Source organism: Carassius gibelio, chromosome B16 (genome assembly GCF_023724105.1).
Source record: "Carassius gibelio isolate Cgi1373 ecotype wild population from Czech Republic chromosome B16, carGib1.2-hapl.c, whole genome shotgun sequence".
In the NCBI taxonomy this organism is placed as follows: Eukaryota; Metazoa; Chordata; class Actinopteri; order Cypriniformes; family Cyprinidae; genus Carassius; species Carassius gibelio.
The window spans coordinates 29794268-29812370 of NC_068411.1; the positions used below are offsets into that span (position 1 = coordinate 29794268).

At 32.3% G+C, this 18103-nt stretch overlaps 1 protein-coding gene across 1 annotated transcript; it reads left to right on the plus strand.

Annotated features, from left to right (window-relative positions):
• The first annotated feature begins 25 nt into the window (after positions 1-25).
• si:dkeyp-97a10.2 (uncharacterized) lies at positions 26-5541 on the plus strand. Its single transcript, XM_052577666.1, has 6 exons — positions 26-210; positions 293-352; positions 1598-1936; positions 3444-3680; positions 3755-3854; positions 5180-5541. The coding sequence occupies exons 2-6, from the start codon at positions 298-300 to the stop codon at positions 5241-5243; spliced, it is 795 nt and encodes a 264-aa protein (XP_052433626.1). The 5' UTR covers positions 26-210; positions 293-297; the 3' UTR covers positions 5244-5541.
• Positions 5542-18103: the final 12562 nt, after the last annotated feature.

The following is an 18103-nucleotide window of genomic DNA, read 5'->3' on the forward strand; positions in this document are numbered from 1 at the left end:
GTCTGGACAGAGAATAGTGGCCTTTACGCCACAGGAAAGGGAAAAGGGAAACGCCTAAAGAACTTTAACTCTGTGAACGGAGCACACGAGTTCAGACTACAGCAGTCCTGCAGAGACACAAACAACATGTTTGCTGTGGGAGCGTCGCTCTAGTGTTTTATGGGACAGGAATTTCTGGATACAACAATCTCTTTCAGGAAGTTACGAGAGGTGAGTTTCGAAAAGCGTGTAGTAATCTCTCTCAAAAAGTGAAAGTATCTGAACTTTGGTCATGTTTTTTTTTTCTTTCTAGGTGACATGGACCTAGGACTACAGCGATTCATCAGGACTGTCCTGCTTCTGCACGTCTGCTGTGAGTTATTCTGCATGTCTTCGTATGAGTTATTTTGTGTTTCATGGCTCTCTGGAATACTTGATGCTGATTGGCCGCTTGCAGTATTCTGCAGCCGAAGTGTACTTTTAGTTTTGTTTCTCAGTTCTCAGTTCTCAGTTATTTCTCAGTAAATGCTGTTCTTTTGAACATTGTGTTCATCAGTGTTTCCACAAAAATATTAAGCTGGACCGCTTTATTCAAAACTTATCATAATAGAAATGATTCTTGCTCAGCAAATTTAGATGAAGCTGCCAATATTTAGATTACGTTCCTATTATTGTTATTCACTTTTTTTACATTTACATTTCTTGGCGAGTATAAACAGTCTACGGTTGAATGAACTATATTGTTTAACTTAAAAATGTAACTTTCATTGATAATTGGTGTTTTTTTTCTACTTCAGATAAATGCATTTAATCATGGTTTCAAAAAAAAAAAAAAAAAATTATATATATATATATATATATATTATTACTATTAATTATTAAATATTATTTATTGATAAATAACTATATTTCTTTCTTCTTTAACATTTAGATATTAGATAGAGCCTGATACATTAATTAATTAACTTTATTATTTAAATACAGTATTTGTTTTTTTTTACTTTCTATTCATTAAAGAAACCAGAAAAAACAATAATAATAATAAAAATAATAAATACACAGTACAGCTTTATATATGATTTAATAATAATACTTTTACATTTTTTTAAACATTTCTCAGCAACCATAAACAGTCTACGATTAGATTGAGCGTTATTATTTAAATAATTATTATATTAAAAAGTAACATTTATTGAATGTTGGTGTCTTTATCTTTCCTTTCTTTTTATAAATCTACAAAATGTTGTTCTTTTGTGCTTTCTATTGTTTAAAGATCCCTCAGACTATATTGCAGTTTCCATAAAATACAAAACTATTTCCAACATTTAAAATAATAAGAATTGTCTCATTTGTTGTTGTTGTTTTAAATAATTATGTAAGTAATTAAATAAAGATGACTTTTTTTTTTCAACACTTTAATTTCTTTGCAATCATCATGAACTGTATGAAATTAGATAAATTAACTATATATTATATAAAAAAAACTTTTAATGAATGTGCTTCATATTGCAGGTGACAGGTTTATAAAAGCAACTCAAAGCCATGTGATTGTGATTCTACAGTTAAATGTAATTATAATTGGAGATATGACTATATGTGATGTATTTTGTGTCGGCAGGGCTCTGGAGCGGCCAGTGTTTGTCCGTCTACTTCACAAACCAGCAGTCTCTGTATGTGATCGAAGGCCAGAATCTGATCCTACAGGCACAAATTCAGCTGCTGGATGGGGAACACGTTGCTAAAGTGACATGGGACCACGTCGCAAAGACTTCTGGGACGAGTTCAACATTGGCCGAGTTTCCTCGTAAAGTCAAAGATGGGAGAGTGACTCTGGAACAACAGGGAGCCACGCTGAAGATCAGAGATTATCAAGCGGCAGACGCCGGCGTCTACACGGTCACAGTTACAGAGCAGTCAGGACAGAGACGATCCGCACAGAGAACCGTTCAACAGTATCGTAAGATCCACTCGAGCGCTGTACTGTTAGCCCCTTGAACGTTATGCTATTGTTCTTCAATACTCCCCTTCAGCCCAGCCAAGATGTAGAAGAGTTTCTTTCTTCATCAAATGTAGCATTGCATCACTTGTTCATCAAAGGATGCTCTGCAGTGAATGGGTGCCGTCAGAATGAGAGTCCAAACAGCTTATAAAAACAACACAATGATCCACAAGTAATCCACAGCACTCCATCAATAAATGAAGTATAAAGTTACGTGTTTATAGGAAACAAATCCATCATTAAGATGTTTTAACCTAAAACCATCGCTTCCAGATAAAATCCATGAAAAGTGCATAAATAAAACAGATCAAAGTCCATAATCCATAATACTGTGTCCTCCAGTGAACATGTAATCTTGTCTGAATCAGGAGAGAAATCTGCACAGATCAAGGACTGTCTAAACAGCTCTAAACAAATATGTGGGTGTGTTTTGATGTGAGAGAAAACAGATGATGTTTTTTTTTTTTTTTGACTGGAGGAAGATTTATTATGGATTTATATCTTGACCAGAAGACACAGATTGAAATTAAAAACATCTTGATGGATTGGTTTCAGATTTTGTCTTCTCCTGGTGTTAACTGATGGACTGGAGTGGTGTGGATTATTGTGATGTTTTTATCAGGTGTTTAGACTCTCATTCTGACGGCACCCATTCACTGCAGAGCATCCACTGATGAGCAAGTGATGCAGTGCTACATTTCTCCAAATCTGATGAAGAAACAAACTCTTTGTAGTGTTTTGTAAATCATACAGTCTCATAGATGTGCTATGATGGTATTTTATAACTTTTTTAACCCTAGAATGCACACCTGAATACAACCTTTGTTTTAATGTGAAATATTGCAAACAAAATGTTGACAAAAAAATAGTTCTCATCTGAAAAGATAATTTCATGCAAAACATACAAAAAGAACAAATCATGTCACCCATGTAGTGATGTAGTGTTAAAACAAAAAAAAATATTTTAGAAAAAATACACTTTTATAGCAACACCTACATTTTTTCATTTAGATTACATGTTGATGCCATCTAGAAGTTAATAATTTAGAACCATCTAATCAAACAGGATAAATGTTTTACAGAGACACAAACCAAATAACATCACTGATAATACATTCTATTACTTACTTGATGTTTATGCTGTTGGTTTCCCTCCAAAATGATGTCACTTCCTAGACGATGATGTCATGTTGGGCATATAAGAACTGAAATTATTTAAAATTCACTTATGTTGTTAGTACACAGAAAGCTATTTTAGCTTTTATACACTTAAAAGGTAAAAATGCATGCATAAAGTCTATTAAGTTTAAGTTTATTAAGTCAATAATAATGTAGATTATTTCGAACAAAATGTGAGAAAAATTAAATGCACTCCGTAATAGCAGTGACCCATTTTTTACTTTATTATGCCCTTGTGCATTTCTCCAGTAATTGTGCTCTCTCTGTGTGTGTGTGTGTGTGTCAGTGGCGGTGCATCACGTGTCTGTGATGGTGAATGTGTCTCACTGGGTTCTTCACTGTATGGAGGCCTGGGGAACTGAGCCCACCTTCACTTGGCTGCATGAGAAAGTGGTTGTAACGGAGAAGGTGGGTCGTGTTTCGGCAGATGGGACGTCTCTGTATGTCTCCGGCATCTTCTGTGGACACTTCACCTGCGTAGTGAGCAACAAACTGGGACACAGTTCAGCCACATACACCGCAGGTGCAGCTCTCACGAAGCACAGGAACATGAGGTGCAGTGACCGTATGTTGACCGTGTGTGTGTGTGTGTTTCAGAGGCGTGTGAAAGCTCAAACGGGAGCATGACTGCTGTCGTTGTGTTTCTGCTGCTGATACTGACGCTCGCAGCCGCATCTCTGGCCTTTATACTGTGGAGGTGCGTTTAAACACAAGTCCCTATTTTAATTCATATTTTTATTGAAAATTTGAAATTTTTGATGTTTTTTCTTTCCAATAGAAATGTTGCAACTAGTAAAATAAAAAAAAAAAAAATATATATATATAATTACATTTTATTTTATTATAAGCAATGCATGTTTTTAGTTTTAGTGAACTATAATAACCCTGGATTTGAGGTATTTTAGTGCATTGCATTAAACTAAATAAGTAGTCTTGGTATCTACCTAAAACAAGGATAACTTTTTAATAATTGATGTAAATTTATGTTCTGTTTCCACTGTAAATGCTTTATTGCAAATGTAAAAAAAAAAAAAGCATACAGGCACAGTTCAGTTCAGTGATCGTTGACCCTCTTTAATTTTAGAGCCCACTCTCATGAAAGTGCATATAAATAGTATGCCAAATTAAAACAACAACTTTTGGTATTGATACGCAAAAATTAACTTTAAGGGCATATTATACTAATTTGTTGGCATGCATATGTAAAGCAATTTTCGTGTGCGTATGATACGCATCTACCCCACAACCCTAATCCCACCCCTTGCACAATTTTTGCGTATCAATGAGTTTTTGTTCTTATTTGGCGTACTATTTGATTTGCTAATCTTTTCAATAATTTGTGATACACGCTTCAAAGTCCCAAACTGAAATGATGGTTCACAATCGTGCATCATTTGATTCAGATTGGAAATGCAATATATTTCAAAAATATTTTTTCTGATTTATTAAACCGTGCAAAACATCAAACTATTAAGGCAGTACATTAAAACAAAGAACGAATATACATAGGCCTATACAAATCCCATGAGAGCATTAACCATTGTGTTATTACAGTAAAAGTCTAATTATTATTATTGTTTTTTTTTTGTGGCTACCACGATTTAGTAACCTTGTTTTTTTACACCCTTGCTAATCAGTGTTATGCGAAGTATAGACTATAAATAGTTTTGAACCTGAAGGATTCCCGTCACACCTGATGGGTGGAGATCTTGTGTGAAATACTGACGTCTAAACAGGTTTAGTGCGTCACCTTCAGTGTACCGTGATTAACCCCATCTTCTTTTATCACGCAACATGACTGTAGTGAAATCACTAATGCATGACCTCCAGTGACTTCAAATGATGCATGCAATAAATAGTTAATTAATTGAAAAAAAAAAAAAAAAATCTTCCTTCAGTTCATTCTACTTGGTTCCATGAACTAATCACACACTACACATTTAACGCAATACATTTTTTTCACTTGATTGCACAAGAAAATGCATGCCCTTCTTGATTTATTCCCTGTTTGGTCCACTGCAGGAGACACAGGCGTGGATATAACAGAAGGGAGAGACTGAGAGAGCTGTTTGAAGAGTCTCTGTGAGACAGTTTTACTGTGATCCTGTGACACTGACGAGAGATGATGGACTGCCAGCCGCTTGACGCTCTCAGCACACCTTTTTATACGTTATTGACTTTTGGTATGATATTAGACTCCCTGGAAAGATATTTATGCATATTTATTTAACCAAGTTAGACTAGCATCATCAGGAGGTTTAGTTAATGCAATCCTTTCTGAAATACTTGATTCTGATTGGTCAGTTATGACATTAACATGATGGGCACTTAACTATTAATTGACCATTGTTCCCCTATCAATAAATTACTATTTGACTGAGTAATTTTTTGTGGTTTATTTTTTTTTTTATAATCTGATCAAATTGATATGTCTTCATAATTTTTTGGGCAAAAAGCCATTTAAAAATGGAAAAACTCTTGATCAAGGAGTATACACATAATTAATAAATTTCAATTAAATTAATTTTTTGCCCCCAATTTTTTTAATTATGTTTATTAACGTATAAAAGTGACTGGTCACTTTTTGTCAATTAGACTATCTACTCCGCTCTTAAGTTTTCAGTTTTGACCACGATAATAAAATTACTTTTATTCAAGAATAAATGAAAACTAAATAATATAAAATTACTAAAACTTAAATATAAAATATAAATAAAAACTAAATTCAAAATCGCAATAGATACAAAAACACATTTCTGATAAATCCACCCTTAAACAGCGCAACAGTGACTGATTACTTTAATAATACAGAAATTCAAACACGTAAATAAAAAAAATATTTCAGAAAAGCATTACTTTTCTAATGCATCATATAGAAAGACTTTGAGAGAAGTGTTAGAAATGTTTCTCTGGCATTGAACTCAATTACAAGGAGTTCAAAAACTGAATGTATTTATATATATTTTCATCTCTGATATCACTTTGTTCACTTTGTCAATTAGAGCACAAGTTTTGACCACAATAACCTGTGGTCTAGACTTCATGCCAACTCTTTTAACCTTGATATTTCATTACAGATGACAAGTGTGTGAGCTCTTCTGGACAGTAATCAGTCTAAACTCCATCAGCATGACATTAGCATAATGAGCTCTTTTGTATTCCATAATTACGGAGTCAAAATACAGCATGTTCACAAATGGAGAAGACGTGCAAAGAATGGCATCTTCTCTAACATTCCTTCGTTCCCGCTCTTAATAAACCGCTTTATCTCATCTCATGTTCTTGTCCTGTATCACTATAGTTTATGTTCTTCATATGGAAAGCTGTAGAACATTCCCGCTCTTTTCTCAGCGCACAGTAGCTTATTGCCAACATGAAGAGCGTGAAATGTCAGAGTCCCGGAGGAGCATTAATCTAGCTTTGATATTCTTCCAGAAAGACAAGAGAGCTTCCTAAGTTTGCATTCAGCTAATTAGAAATCACCTAAATTCAGCCCGATGTGGCTTTCATGAGGTGAGATGAGAAAGAGAGTGTCACGGTTCATCACAGCACATATTACAGGCAAAATATGAATAACCCACTTCTTCAGAAGACTCTGGGTCACTTTATCCATCACTACGACAGGGTTTTAATATCTGCTGCTGTCTTGTGTGATATGGGCTTCATTTTCATCAATCTTTAAAAAATTATTAAAAATATTCTGTTAAAATGTGAAAATAAACAAAATTGTTAAATTGTGGCTTGGCAACTGACTCCAGTACAATAAGATGAAGTGCTAAAATGACTAAAACTGAAAATATAAGCATTTCTATACTACATGTAGCTGCAGTAAAATTAAAAGAACAATTTAGATTTTTTTTTTCTAATTAGAAACCAAACTCAGAAATGCTGCATAGGCAACAAGCTCAAAACAAGTTAAAAAATGCTAAAATATTACTCTTTAAAAAAAAAGTTATTATATACACGTCACATAAAAAAAAGACAAAAGACAAATGAAATTACTAAAAGTTTAAGTAACAAAAAAAAATGTATATTTATATCAGGGCTGTCAAAAATAGCGCGTTAACGGTGTTAATTAGTTGGTTGTCGTTAATTACGTCAAATTTTTTTAACGCATTTCACGCATGCGCAGTGTGACAAATTATTCAGGTTAGGAAAGTCTCGTCGATCTCTGAATTCTCAAGATAGTAAAAAACAGCGGCGAGCGCTGCGACGAAAACACCGAAGAAGCTTAAGGTTTTACCCCAGTTACTCTCAAAAACATCCATGCCAAGATCGATAAACAGAGACGACTTTGGTAGTTGATACGCTGGAGCTTCGTCTTCCACTGCGGTCAAGCCAGCCGCGCTTTGAAAATACACGGTCAAGCCAGCCGCACTTTTTTTTCCTTTGCGCGTGTAATCATGCACTTACGGTACGGGTGCTGAGAGCAGTCAAAATGCATGTAAAGAAGCAGTCGTACACACGTTTCCTTTATACTTTCGCTTATTTTAACTCATTATTGTATATAAACGTTTGTGTTGTACATAAATCATTTTAAATCGTTTATTAGAGATTATAAATTACAATATTAATGATTTTCAGTGTGTGTATATATATATATATATATATATATATGTGTGTGTATATATATATATATATATATATATATATATATGTGTGTGTGTGTGTATATATATATATATATATATATATATATATATATATATATATATATATATATATATATATACACACACACATATATTTATATATATATATTTATTTATATTTATATATATATATATATATATATATATATATATATATATATATATATACACACACACATATATTTATATATATATTTATTTATTTATATATATATATATATATATATATATATATATATATATATATATATATATATATATATATATATATAATGCATTCTACCAATTGCACTGTCCCAGTTTCCTACACAAAGAAGTGTTCCTTTATATGTTAGCTCATTCTTTCATATCATATGCATTCAGAATGACCCTGACTATCACTGTATTCATTTTCAAAGCATTTTAATGTATAGTTGTGGAGAAAGCTAAAAGCAAAATCACCCCAAATAAAAAATTCATCCGAGAAATTGCAGTGTGTCCCATTTTTCAACATTCATAAAAAAGGTTGCTTTATAGGTTAGCTCATTCTTTCAAATCATATGTATTCAGAGTGATCCTGACTACCACTGTATTAATATTCAAGGCATTTTACTGTATAATTTTGGAGAAAACGAAAAGCAAATTCACCCAAAACATCAAAATCCATTGTTGCACTTAAAATTTTTCCCATTTTCCAAAATTCATATAAAGTGTTCCTTTATAGGTTAGCTCATTCTTTTAATGTATATGTATTCAGAGTGACCCAGACTACCACTGTATTAATTATCAAGGCATTTTACTGTATAGTTTTGGAGAAAACTAAAAGCAAATTCACCCAAAACATCAAAATCCATTGTTGCACTTACACTTTTTCCCATATTCCAAAATTCATAAAAGGTGTTCCTATATAGGTTAGCTCATTCTTTTAATGTATATGTATTCAGAGTGACCCAGACTACCACTGTATTAATTATCAAGGCATTTTACTGTATAGTTTTGGAGAAAACTAAAAGCAAATTCACCCAAAACATCAAAATCCATTGTTGCACTTACACTTTTTCCCATTTTCCAAAATTCATATAAAGTGTTCCTTTATAGGTTAGCTCATTCTTTTAATGTATATGTATTCAGAGTGACCCAGACTACCACTGTATTAATTATCAAGGCATTTTACTGTATAGTTTTGGAGAAAACTAAAAGCAAATTCACCCAAAACATCAAAATCCATTGTTGCACTTACACTTTTTCCCATATTCCAAAATTCATAAAAGGTGTTCCTTTATAGGTTAGCTCATTCTTTCAAGTCATATGTATTCAGAGTGACCCCTACTTTCACTGTATTAATATTCAAGGCATTTTACTGTATAGTTTTGGAGAAAACTAAAAGCAAATTCACCCAAAACATCAATCTCCATTGTTGCACTTAAACTTTTTCCCATTTTCAAAAATTCATATACAGTGTTCCTTTATAGGTTAGCTCATTCTTTTAATGTATATGAATTCAGAGTGACCCAGACTACCACTGCATTAATTATCAAGGCATTTTACTGTATAGTTTTGGAGAAAACTAAAAGCAAATTCACCCAAAACATCAAAATCCATTGTTGCACTTACACTTTTTCCCATTTTCCAAAATTCATAAAAGGTGTTCCTATATAGGTTAGCTCATTCTTTCAAGTCATATGTATTCAGAGTGACCCCTACTATCACTGTATTAATATTCAAGGCATTTTACTGTATAGTTTTGGAGAAAACTAAAAGCAAATTCCCGCAAAACATCAATCTCCATTGTTGCACTTAAACTTATTCCCATTTTCAAAAATTCATATAAAGTGTTCCTTTATAGGTTAGCTCATTCTTTTAATGTATATGTATTCAGAGTGACCCAGACTACCACTGTATTAATTATCAAGGGATTTTACTGTATAGTTTTGGAGAAAACTAAAAGCAAATTCACCCAAAATATCAAAATCCATTGTTGCACTTACACTTTTTCCCATTTTCCAAAATTCATAAAAGGTGTTCCTATATAGGTTAGCTCATTCTTTCAAGTCATATGTATTCAGAGTGACCCAGACTACCACTGTATTAATTATCAAGGCATTTTACTGTATAGTTTTGGAGAAAACTAAAAGCAAATTCACCCAAAACATCAAAATCCATTGTTGCACACACTTTGTCCCATTTTCCAAAATATATAAAAGGTGTTCCTATATAGGTTAGCTCATTCTTTCAAGTCATATGTATTCAGAGTGACCCCTACTATCACTGTATTAATATTCAAGGCATTTTACTGTATAGTTTTGGAGAAAACTAAAAGCAAATTCCCGCAAAACATCAATCTCCATTGTTGCACTTAAACTTATTCCCATTTTCAAAATTTCATATAAAGTGTTCCTTTATAGGTTAGCTCATTCTTTTAATGTATATGTATTCAGAGTGACCCAGACTACCACTGTATTAATTATCAAGGGATTTTACTGTATAGTTTTGGAGAAAACTAAAAGCAAATTCACCCAAAACATCAATCTCCATTGTTGCACTTAAACTTTTTCCCATTTTCAAAAATTCATATACAGTGTTCCTTTATAGGTTAGCTCATTCTTTTAATGTATATGAATTCAGAGTGACCCAGACTACCACTGCATTAATTATCAAGGCATTTTACTGTATAGTTTTGGAGAAAACTAAAAGCAAATTCACCCAAAACATCAAAATCCATTGTTGCACTTACACTTTTTCCCATTTTCCAAAATTCATAAAAGGTGTTCCTATATAGGTTAGCTCATTCTTTCAAGTCATATGTATTCAGAGTGACCCCTACTATCACTGTATTAATATTCAAGGCATTTTACTGTATAGTTTTGGAGAAAACTAAAAGCAAATTCCCGCAAAACATCAATCTCCATTGTTGCACTTAAACTTATTCCCATTTTCAAAAATTCATATAAAGTGTTCCTTTATAGGTTAGCTCATTCTTTTAATGTATATGTATTCAGAGTGACCCAGACTACCACTGTATTAATTATCAAGGGATTTTACTGTATAGTTTTGGAGAAAACTAAAAGCAAATTCACCCAAAATATCAAAATCCATTGTTGCACTTACACTTTTTCCCATTTTCCAAAATTCATAAAAGGTGTTCCTATATAGGTTAGCTCATTCTTTCAAGTCATATGTATTCAGAGTGACCCAGACTACCACTGTATTAATTATCAAGGCATTTTACTGTATAGTTTTGGAGAAAACTAAAAGCAAATTCACCCAAAACATCAAAATCCATTGTTGCACACACTTTGTCCCATTTTCCAAAATATATAAAAGGTGATCCTTTATAGGTTAGCTCATTCTTTCAAGTCATATGTATTCAGAGTGACCCCTACTATCACTGTATTAATATTCAAGGCATTTTACTGTATAGTTTTGGAGAAAACTAAAAGCAAATTCCCGCAAAACATCAATCTCCATTGTTGCACTTAAACTTATTCCCATTTTCAAAAATTCATATAAAGTGTTCCTTTATAGGTTAGCTCATTCTTTTAATGTATATGTATTCAGAGTGACCCAGACTACCACTGTATTAATTATCAAGGGATTTTACTGTATAGTTTTGGAGAAAACTAAAAGCAAATTCACCCAAAACATCAAAATCCATTGTTGCACTTACACTTTTTCCCATTTTCCAAAATTCATAAAAGGTGTTCCTATATAGGTTAGCTCATTCTTTCAAGTCATATGTATTCAGAGTGACCCCTACTATCACTGTATTAATATTCAAGGCATTTTACTGTATAGTTTTGGAGAAAACTAAAAGCAAATTCCCGCAAAACATCAATCTCCATTGTTGCACTTAAACTTATTCCCATATTCAAAAATTCATATAAAGTGTTCCTTTATAGGTTAGCTCATTCTTTTAATGTATATGTATTCAGAGTGACCCAGACTACCACTGTATTAATTATCAAGGGATTTTACTGTATAGTTTTGGAGAAAACTAAAAGCAAATTCACCCAAAATATCAAAATCCATTGTTGCACTTACACTTTTTCCCATTTTCCAAAATTCATAAAAGGTGTTCCTATATAGGTTAGCTCATTCTTTCAAGTCATATGTATTCAGAGTGACCCAGACTACCACTGTATTAATTATCAAGGCATTTTACTGTATAGTTTTGGAGAAAACTAAAAGCAAATTCACCCAAAACATCAAAATCCATTGTTGCACACACTTTGTCCCATTTTCCAAAATATATAAAAGGTGATCCTTTATAGGTTAGCTCATTCTTTCAAGTCATATGTATTCAGAGTGACCCCTACTATCACTGTATTAATATTCAAGGCATTTTACTGTATAGTTTTGGAGAAAACTAAAAGCAAATTCCCGCAAAACATCAATCTCCATTGTTGCACTTAAACTTATTCCCATTTTCAAAAATTCATATAAAGTGTTCCTTTATAGGTTAGCTCATTCTTTTAATGTATATGTATTCAGAGTGACCCAGACTACCACTGTATTAATTATCAAGGGATTTTACTGTATAGTTTTGGAGAAAACTAAAAGCAAATTCACCCAAAATATCAAAATCCATTGTTGCACTTACACTTTTTCCCATTTTCCAAAATTCATAAAAGGTGTTCCTATATAGGTTAGCTCATTCTTTCAAGTCATATGTATTCAGAGTGACCCAGACTACCACTGTATTAATTATCAAGGCATTTTACTGTACAGTTTTGGAGAAAACTAAAAGCAAATTCACCCAAAACATCAAAATCCATTGTTGCACACACTTTTTCCCATTTTCCAAAATATATAAAAGGTGATCCTTTATAGGTTAGCTCATTCTTTCAAGTCATATGTATTCAGAGTGACCCCTACTATCACTGTATTAATATTCAAGGCATTTTACTGTATCGTTTTGGAGAAAACTAAAAGCAAATTCCCGCAAAACATCAATCTCCATTGTTGCACTTAAACTTATTCCCATTTTCAAAATTTCATATAAAGTGTTCCTTTATAGGTTAGCTCATTCTTTTAATGTATATGTATTCAGAGTGACCCAGACTACCACTGTATTAATTATCAAGGCATTTTACTGTATAGTTTTGGAGAAAACTAAAAGCAAATTCACCCAAAACATCAAAATCCATTGTTGCACTTACACTTTTTCCCATTTTCCAAAATTCATATAAAGTGTTCCTTTATAGGTTAGCTCATTCTTTTAATGTATATGTATTCAGAGTGACCCAGACTACCACTGTATTAATTATCAAGGCATTTTACTGTATAGTTTTGGAGAAAACTAAAAGCAAATTCACCCAAAACATCAAAATCCATTGTTGCACTTACACTTTTTCCCATATTCCAAAATTCATAAAAGGTGTTCCTTTATAGGTTAGCTCATTCTTTCAAGTCATATGTATTCAGAGTGACCCCTACTTTCACTGTATTAATATTCAAGGCATTTTACTGTATAGTTTTGGAGAAAACTAAAAGCAAATTCACCCAAAACATCAATCTCCATTGTTGCACTTAAACTTATTCCCATTTTCAAAAATTCATATAAAGTGTTCCTTTATAGGTTAGCTCATTCTTTTAATGTATATGTATTCAGAGTGACCCAGACTACCACTGTATTAATTATCAAGGGATTTTACTGTATAGTTTTGGAGAAAACTAAAAGCAAATTCACCCAAAATATCAAAATCCATTGTTGCACTTACACTTTTTCCCATTTTCCAAAATTCATAAAAGGTGTTCCTATATAGGTTAGCTCATTCTTTCAAGTCATATGTATTCAGAGTGACCCAGACTACCACTGTATTAATTATCAAGGCATTTTACTGTATAGTTTTGGAGAAAACTAAAAGCAAATTCACCCAAAACATCAAAATCCATTGTTGCACACACTTTGTCCCATTTTCCAAAATATATAAAAGGTGATCCTTTATAGGTTAGCTCATTCTTTCAAGTCATATGTATTCAGAGTGACCCCTACTATCACTGTATTAATATTCAAGGCATTTTACTGTATAGTTTTGGAGAAAACTAAAAGCAAATTCCCGCAAAACATCAATCTCCATTGTTGCACTTAAACTTATTCCCATTTTCAAAAATTCATATAAAGTGTTCCTTTATAGGTTAGCTCATTCTTTTAATGTATATGTATTCAGAGTGACCCAGACTACCACTGTATTAATTATCAAGGGATTTTACTGTATAGTTTTGGAGAAAACTAAAAGCAAATTCACCCAAAACATCAAAATCCATTGTTGCACTTACACTTTTTCCCATTTTCCAAAATTCATAAAAGGTGTTCCTATATAGGTTAGCTCATTCTTTCAAGTCATATGTATTCAGAGTGACCCCTACTATCACTGTATTAATATTCAAGGCATTTTACTGTATAGTTTTGGAGAAAACTAAAAGCAAATTCCCGCAAAACATCAATCTCCATTGTTGCACTTAAACTTATTCCCATATTCAAAAATTCTTATAAAGTGTTCCTTTATAGGTTAGCTCATTCTTTTAATGTATATGTATTCAGAGTGACCCAGACTACCACTGTATTAATTATCAAGGGATTTTACTGTATAGTTTTGGAGAAAACTAAAAGCAAATTCACCCAAAATATCAAAATCCATTGTTGCACTTACACTTTTTCCCATTTTCCAAAATTCATAAAAGGTGTTCCTATATAGGTTAGCTCATTCTTTCAAGTCATATGTATTCAGAGTGACCCAGACTACCACTGTATTAATTATCAAGGCATTTTACTGTATAGTTTTGGAGAAAACTAAAAGCAAATTCACCCAAAACATCAAAATCCATTGTTGCACACACTTTGTCCCATTTTCCAAAATATATAAAAGGTGATCCTTTATAGGTTAGCTCATTCTTTCAAGTCATATGTATTCAGAGTGACCCCTACTATCACTGTATTAATATTCAAGGCATTTTACTGTATAGTTTTGGAGAAAACTAAAAGCAAATTCCCGCAAAACATCAATCTCCATTGTTGCACTTAAACTTATTCCCATTTTCAAAAATTCATATAAAGTGTTCCTTTATAGGTTAGCTCATTCTTTTAATGTATATGTATTCAGAGTGACCCAGACTACCACTGTATTAATTATCAAGGGATTTTACTGTATAGTTTTGGAGAAAACTAAAAGCAAATTCACCCAAAACATCAAAATCCATTGTTGCACTTACACTTTTTCCCATTTTCCAAAATTCATAAAAGGTGTTCCTATATAGGTTAGCTCATTCTTTCAAGTCATATGTATTCAGAGTGACCCCTACTATCACTGTATTAATATTCAAGGCATTTTACTGTATAGTTTTGGAGAAAACTAAAAGCAAATTCCCGCAAAACATCAATCTCCATTGTTGCACTTAAACTTATTCCCATATTCAAAAATTCTTATAAAGTGTTCCTTTATAGGTTAGCTCATTCTTTTAATGTATATGTATTCAGAGTGACCCAGACTACCACTGTATTAATTATCAAGGGATTTTACTGTATAGTTTTGGAGAAAACTAAAAGCAAATTCACCCAAAATATCAAAATCCATTGTTGCACTTACACTTTTTCCCATTTTCCAAAATTCATAAAAGGTGTTCCTATATAGGTTAGCTCATTCTTTCAAGTCATATGTATTCAGAGTGACCCAGACTACCACTGTATTAATTATCAAGGCATTTTACTGTATAGTTTTGGAGAAAACTAAAAGCAAATTCACCCAAAACATCAAAATCCATTGTTGCACACACTTTGTCCCATTTTCCAAAATATATAAAAGGTGATCCTTTATAGGTTAGCTCATTCTTTCAAGTCATATGTATTCAGAGTGACCCCTACTATCACTGTATTAATATTCAAGGCATTTTACTGTATAGTTTTGGAGAAAACTAAAAGCAAATTCCCGCAAAACATCAATCTCCATTGTTGCACTTAAACTTATTCCCATTTTCAAAAATTCATATAAAGTGTTCCTTTATAGGTTAGCTCATTCTTTTAATGTATATGTATTCAGAGTGACCCAGACTACCACTGTATTAATTATCAAGGGATTTTACTGTATAGTTTTGGAGAAAACTAAAAGCAAATTCACCCAAAACATCAAAATCCATTGTTGCACTTACACTTTTTCCCATTTTCCAAAATTCATAAAAGGTGTTCCTATATAGGTTAGCTCATTCTTTCAAGTCATATGTATTCAGAGTGACCCCTACTATCACTGTATTAATATTCAAGGCATTTTACTGTATAGTTTTGGAGAAAACTAAAAGCAAATTCCCGCAAAACATCAATCTCCATTGTTGCACTTAAACTTATTCCCATATTCAAAAATTCTTATAAAGTGTTCCTTTATAGGTTAGCTCATTCTTTTAATGTATATGTATTCAGAGTGACCCAGACTACCACTGTATTAATTATCAAGGGATTTTACTGTATAGTTTTGGAGAAAACTAAAAGCAAATTCACCCAAAATATCAAAATCCATTGTTGCACTTACACTTTTTCCCATTTTCCAAAATTCATAAAAGGTGTTCCTATATAGGTTAGCTCATTCTTTCAAGTCATATGTATTCAGAGTGACCCAGACTACCACTGTATTAATTATCAAGGCATTTTACTGTATAGTTTTGGAGAAAACTAAAAGCAAATTCACCCAAAACATCAAAATCCATTGTTGCACACACTTTGTCCCATTTTCCAAAATATATAAAAGGTGATCCTTTATAGGTTAGCTCATTCTTTCAAGTCATATGTATTCAGAGTGACCCCTACTATCACTGTATTAATATTCAAGGCATTTTACTGTATAGTTTTGGAGAAAACTAAAAGCAAATTCCCGCAAAACATCAATCTCCATTGTTGCACTTAAACTTATTCCCATTTTCAAAAATTCATATAAAGTGTTCCTTTATAGGTTAGCTCATTCTTTTAATGTATATGTATTCAGAGTGACCCAGACTACCACTGTATTAATTATCAAGGGATTTTACTGTATAGTTTTGGAGAAAACTAAAAGCAAATTCACCCAAAATATCAAAATCCATTGTTGCACTTACACTTTTTCCCATTTTCCAAAATTCATAAAAGGTGTTCCTATATAGGTTAGCTCATTCTTTCAAGTCATATGTATTCAGAGTGACCCAGACTACCACTGTATTAATTATCAAGGCATTTTACTGTACAGTTTTGGAGAAAACTAAAAGCAAATTCACCCAAAACATCAAAATCCATTGTTGCACACACTTTTTCCCATTTTCCAAAATATATAAAAGGTGATCCTTTATAGGTTAGCTCATTCTTTCAAGTCATATGTATTCAGAGTGACCCCTACTATCACTGTATTAATATTCAAGGCATTTTACTGTATCGTTTTGGAGAAAACTAAAAGCAAATTCCCGCAAAACATCAATCTCCATTGTTGCACTTAAACTTATTCCCATTTTCAAAATTTCATATAAAGTGTTCCTTTATAGGTTAGCTCATTCTTTTAATGTATATGTATTCAGAGTGACCCAGACTACCACTGTATTAATTATCAAGGCATTTTACTGTATAGTTTTGGAGAAAACTAAAAGCAAATTCACCCAAAACATCAAAATCCATTGTTGCACTTACACTTTTTCCCATTTTCCAAAATTCATATAAAGTGTTCCTTTATAGGTTAGCTCATTCTTTTAATGTATATGTATTCAGAGTGACCCAGACTACCACTGTATTAATTATCAAGGCATTTTACTGTATAGTTTTGGAGAAAACTAAAAGCAAATTCACCCAAAACATCAAAATCCATTGTTGCACTTACACTTTTTCCCATATTCGAAAATTCATAAAAGGTGTTCCTTTATAGGTTAGCTCATTCTTTCAAGTCATATGTATTCAGAGTGACCCCTACTTTCACTGTATTAATATTCAAGGCATTTTACTGTATAGTTTTGGAGAAAACTAAAAGCAAATTCACCCAAAACATCAATCTCCATTGTTGCACTTAAACTTTTTCCCATTTTCAAAAATTCATATACAGTGTTCCTTTATAGGTTAGCTCATTCTTTTAATGTATATGAATTCAGAGTGACCCAGACTACCACTGCATTAATTATCAAGGCATTTTACTGTATAGTTTTGGAGAAAACTAAAAGCAAATTCACCCAAAACATCAAAATCCATTGTTGCACTTACACTTTTTCCCATTTTCCAAAATTCATAAAAGGTGTTCCTTTATAGGTTAGCTCATTCTTTCAAGTCATATGTATTCAGAGTGACCCCTACTATCACTGTATTAATATTCAAGGCATT